This window comes from Emys orbicularis, chromosome 1, assembly GCF_028017835.1.
Source record: "Emys orbicularis isolate rEmyOrb1 chromosome 1, rEmyOrb1.hap1, whole genome shotgun sequence".
Classification (NCBI taxonomy): Eukaryota; Metazoa; Chordata; order Testudines; family Emydidae; genus Emys; species Emys orbicularis.
In genome coordinates, this window is record NC_088683.1 from 80,556,376 (window position 1) to 80,562,375 (window position 6,000).

Genomic DNA, 6,000 nt, shown 5'->3' on the forward strand with positions numbered 1-6,000 from the left:
AGAGCAAATCTGACCCATTGTATTTGTACTGATGTATGAAAACAATAACCAATTAAATAGATAAAACCGCAAAGCTTGTTCTTTGTGTGGTTACAAAACATCTTTAATTATAAGAGTGACTTGTTTCTCTAATGTATCTTGTACATATTCTTTAAAATAATTTCAAAATGGGCAGGGAAACTTGTTTGGAAACTACATTGCCTATGTCTAATAATTTTGCAGTTTATTTTCCAAAATACTGTATTATATTTACAAAATTACTGCTACAAGCTTCTTTTAAATCTTGAAATTACTTTGAAGAAAAAGCACAAAGACAAAAGACATAAGCTATGCAAAGATATAAACTACGAAATTAGACACTTTGATGGAAGAATTTTTACTTTATTGTATTAAAAATAATCTAATTTGGCCGGACTGATGACATATTTTCATGCCACTTGTTTGATTGTATAGCAAAGGACATATCTGCTTCAGAAAGAACACACCCGGGTCCATTTCATAAAGAGCGGATATCGTTTCGAGACCATCCAGTCCGGCTTAGTGGGGGATGGGGAAGTGGCAAGAAGAAGGCAAAATCTTTGAAGAATTAGTTGAAACTTCAACATGCAAAATGTATGGAGAGCTGTTTCTTTTCAAGAGGTCTGTGATTATCAGTTATTTCAGGATTCTACATATATGTTACCAATTAGATACAAAGTTTCAGAGAACTATGTTAGATTTATTTTACCATACATGTTTTGCAGGTTTTTTGTTTTGTTTTTGTTTTCTGGTGATGATATTCTATACATATCATATTTTGTATTAGCAGTTGCTTCTGTGTTCATGTGGTATGGAATACAGAATCCATTAACTTCTGTTACTATAATGTGATTTGTGGGTTTACTCATAACAACTAGTTTAGATGTATAAATGCAATAATGGGTCATTATTGAGGATGTATGTTAGAAACTGAAGTACTGATTTCTTATAATACAATAATAATATATATCATGTTTATACTTATGAACTGTGTTGTGAACTCTAATGGCCAAGAATGGCACCCTGAGAAAAGTCTACATATATGTATTATTGAAGAAGCAATGGAAATTCTCAGCACGTTAGAAGCTTATAAAATGCTAGTATCTGTTTCTAGTAAGATGAGAGGTGCATATGAATTCTAATACTAAATTATGTTAGTACTGTTCTGTTGTGATGCTATGGCAAGCTGCTAATATTTTATACTTTTAAGGACTTCTAACATTTTTTCCAGTGAAAAATTGAATTTACCATTCTGAAATTTTCTCCTGTGGTAGTGTAGCATTACATCTCTAGGTCAATGATAGGCAGTCTCTATTTGTTCAAGTAATTAGTCTCATTCAAACTAATGTGTGCATGCGTAAAAGTTTTGTGATACAGCTTTAATGTAGGAAGCCTGAGAAATACTATGTTTACCTTTAGCATGCTTGAAGTGGGTGCATAACTCTCATTGTTTTTAATAATCACGATGTTCATCCATAGACAGGACAGAGAAGATCGTTTGATTTGTATTCCTATTTTTTAAATGTTTTCTGTTTAGAAGGTGGAAATTGCTAATTGGATATAGAGAAGCAAGTCTTTGGTGATTCCTCATCTGTTTGCTTTTGTCTCATCCTTTCTTGTGACGCCGTAAACTGCTACAAACTGAGACTGAAGTGGGAAGGCTAATGGGGCTTGAGATGTCAGTCAATAAAGAAAACATAAATTCTTATGTTGTCCTTGTTTTTGGCACATGGTGTACATTTCATATGATGTTGTTTTGTAAAGTGTCCATCATATTGTCTTCTTTTAACATCCACAAGTTAATATGGATTGGAAGTGTTTAACTTTATTGTCTTTTACTCTGAACAATCCAAAGGAAAGCTGCATTAATACTGATGTTTAAGGACTTTTACTATTCATATGCAAAGTCATGAAGCTGATCTCTGCCTATTTAAGTGCCTCATTATTTAAAAGGAACAAAAACATTTGCTAATTTCTTATCATTTAAATTTTGAAAAAGATAAATTGCTGCTTACTCCATTGGGCCTGCTGTTCATAGCGAAGGCCAGTGTGACAGGCCTTCACTATGAGTGAAGTAACTGGGGAGCCTGCACTTTGATCACTTAGGCACCAGTGAGTTCTCCTGGAAAAGGCTGATTGGGGAATATACCGCTAATTCGCTGATCAGGGTGAGCTGAGGAGTATAAAAGAAGACACAAGAAGGAAGGGAGGGGAGAACCTGGGTTAGTTGATCCCAAGTATGCACTGAGATCTCAAGGAAGGGAGACTCTATTTGTCTCTGGCTGCCCCAGACTATATTGGTGATGGGAATTATAAATAAATTCACACAAAATTGCTACTTACTTGAAAAAATCTGAGAGGTTTCTGGGGCATCCGAGGGTGGGGATGGAGCACGCCCCATTACACCGGTTACCTTATTCAGGATGAATAGAAATTTATCAATAGAACTGCCTGTGGAGTAAGCTGCTATCCATATACAAGAATATAAAATGCCCATAAGCGGTGTGTTACAGCATCCAGTTCTTTAGATGTGTTCACAATTTGGTACTTACCTGATCAAATACCTATTTTAGATACTGAATGTTAATTTGAAGATCCAGATGCACCACTAGATGCCATGTAGATGCCCAAATTTGAAAACTATGACTACCGTTATAATATCAAGGATGGCACCTCTGCAGGAACAACCTTCTTCCATCACTTAAATAACATGGTTTTGAATATGTATAGCTGTACAGTCACTAAGTAGATGTCTGACTATATGTTTTACGTGTGTATCAGCTGAAGCAGAGGTCCGAATGTAACATCTAGCAATTGATTCATTATGTGATTTGACACACACCCATGGGTGTAGCAGATGGCAATCTGCACCCCACTGCACATGTGAGAGCAGCTACAAATGAAAGGGATTTGTATTTCCAAATTCATGCTTTGTAAAGGGGAACTGTACCTACTTTCCTCAGGCAGCATTGCAAATTTGCAAAAGTTAAGAACCCTCTCCAAGCATGAATAAAATGAGAACTGTTTATGCCAACTGATTTGGCATCATCATTTAATGTACATACTATGTGATGAGCAAAATGGTAGTTTTGTCTTAACTGCTATACAACATAATCTGTGAGCAAGTACTCTGAAGTGAATTTTGTAGCAAACTTCTTTGTTATAGTATTATACTTATTCTGCTATTCCACAACTTAGCATTGTCATGGTGGTGTTTATATAGCATATCCACCCAAAAGTCAAGTATGGACTATGCCAAGATATGCTGCAGCCTTTACTACATAATGTTGCAATGTATTTGGTCCTGCCATGCGGGCAGGGGACTGGACTCGATGACCTCTCGAGGTCCCTTCCAGTCCTAGAATCTATGAATCTATGAATCTATGAAATATGGACAAAGGAGTCTGATCCAGCTCCTGTTAAAATTAATAAAAAGACTTTCATTGATTTCAATTGGAGTTGCTTTTGTGCAAACATTTTATAGTGGAAGGTACACAACTTTGTAATGTCTGATATTATGAATAATAAGTATGGATGTCTACAGATGGCAGCATATTTATGAGACATGACATCTTTTCACTATCAATTGGGACCCTGTTCTTTACAACAGTGGTTTTCAATCTGTGGTCCACTGACCCATGGGGTCCACAGACTATGTCTAAGATTTGGGTCTGCACCTCCATTTGAGGTTCATAAATGAAATAACGGTTGAGAACTGTAGCTTTACAGCACAAAGATGTCAGATGCTACTTCCTGTATACATCAGAAAATGCTTCCCAGTTAGGAACATGGTCAGAGTATTTTCAAGGAAAAATTTCCCCTGGAGCTAGTTCTATTTTCTGACGTCAGAACAGGAATGTGCTGAATGAGGAAAAGCTGATATAGACTAACACTGACCCTGTAAACTGAAAACCCTTCTCCTCTCCCCATTAGTGGTTTAGCAAACCCACATCCACAAAAATCCAAGAGCATAGTCTGCTAGAAGTTCTACTGTCCATATGGTGCCCCAGCACTCTCAACAACAATTCACCAACATTTCCATCTAAGGCTTATTTTTCTTTGTACATCCTATAAATCAGGAAGAAAAAAATTAATGGGAATAGCAACTTAAAAATTCTTCTGGTGAGTGTATAGAATACATTCTCAGAAACCTAAAAATGCAGTGATTCCAAATTATGTTGGTCATTTCAATCCCAGAAATATACATGGGGAGATTTGTTAATAACTGTGTCATTTACCAAATCAATTTGAAAGACTTTTGAAATTTTTACATGTATTCTCCTCTGATCCAAACACTGAACTCTCTTTGCCTATCTAGCTTACAGCTACTTGATTCCCTTCTACACCATAGTATCTGAGCTCATAAAATGAGATTTTTTTAAACTATGTGTTTATTTAGAAAGTTTTAACAGGTTTATAGCTATTTGAATACTGGTAATCAAAACATCCTCAAATGGAGAGACTGTAACCAAAATTGAACATTATTACTCAGTTAGACTAAGATGTGTCAATGATGCTCAAATAATCTGTGCTTGAATGACCAAGTACCATAATTATATGTCTCTTGTTCATGATACAGTCCATTTTACTTGTATAGTAGACAGTTATTAAACAGTAACCTTATTTTAACAAGAGACTATTCTTCAAAATGCTCTCTTCTTTTAACTGATCCCCATTTAACAAGGCGCTGCTGTATTTACAGAAAATATATTTTGGTTGATACAAAGAAAAAAATATTCTACATCTTTCTTTTCATGGAGGGTTAGTGCTGCATTTTACCTTAATGGAGAATCATAATTAATTTTAACAGGCCTGTCCCTTAAAGGTGGATCTACTGTATGATGCTATAATTTTCTAAGATGCTCCCATAACTAGGATCCAGATCAGTCCACAGATACACAGGAGCATAACTACCATTTGATTGCCTACTGCACAAATTACAGGCACTGCAAAGAATGTAGTTGATTAACAGCCCTTTGATTTCAGTGTCACAGCATAGTAAGGCAGTCATGGAAATGTGTATTTATGGAGATACATTCTTTCCTTGATGAACGCCAAAGTTACTCCTATTAGCAGTAATGGAAGCCAGGTTGTACTGGAAGGCGATACCTTAAAGTGACATTGTATAATGAGAAAAATCCTTATGAAAACTAGTTTTTATTGGACGTCCCCAATAATACAGAAAAGAACTGAACCATATTATGCACGATTAGGTTGCCAAATTTCCAATCTTAGATCAAAGCTGTTTGTACTAAACTGTACTAGCATAGAAGTCTTACAGCAGCAGTCTTTGTTGCTTGTTTTATTTTTTACCTGCATAAGTGGGAAAAAAACAGATTATCTAATTTTAATCTTTTTAAAGACTTATGAAAAATATTATCCTGGCTTGGAATGGGAGTTTTAAACCTAGTAAGACAAGGAACCAGATTCAGCACTGATTTACAGCCTCTGCAGGCCTAAAAATTGATAGTGGAACCCATGACACATAATTAACTAGAGTCTGTAGGATACATTAGATAAGACTGGGATACTCGAGGGAATTGGGCATTATTCCAGTCTAAAATAGAAAAGGAAAAATTGTCCCTTCTCACACAAAGTCAGAAAAAATGGCCTTTTTGTGTGAAATTTAGGGAAAAGACCTTCAGCCCACCTGTAGATTAACACATCCCTCTATTTCAGCTCAAGGCTGCTGACACTATACCTTACAGGTGTGGTCTTGTAGTAGTTCCTCGCCCTGTCCCCAACTGCCCTATCTACATGTTGTGCAGCAGGGGGAAACTGATCACAACTTGTAGAGGCTCTGCCTAGACCCTCGTCCCCCCAACTCACTCAGGCAACTCATGGTGGTGCAGAGGGCCATGTATATGCAGTTGGGAGACTTTCTCTATAAATACTGAAGCACTCCTGACATTTCAGCCAACCTTGCAACTGTCTTGGAATTGCCAGTAACTTGAACAGAGACACTGTGTAATCGACCCTAAT

At 36.4% G+C, this 6,000-nt stretch overlaps 1 protein-coding gene across 1 annotated transcript in view; it reads left to right on the plus strand.

Moving 5' to 3' along the window:
* LRRIQ1 (leucine rich repeats and IQ motif containing 1) overlaps positions 1–590 on the plus strand; it is a 159,128-nt gene extending 158,538 nt beyond the window's left edge. The window contains exon 26 of the mRNA XM_065423814.1: positions 454–590. Coding sequence (XP_065279886.1) covers positions 454–590 — 137 coding nt within the window. The remainder of the gene's footprint in view (positions 1–453) is intronic.
* The last annotated feature ends 5,410 nt before the right edge of the window (positions 591–6,000 follow it).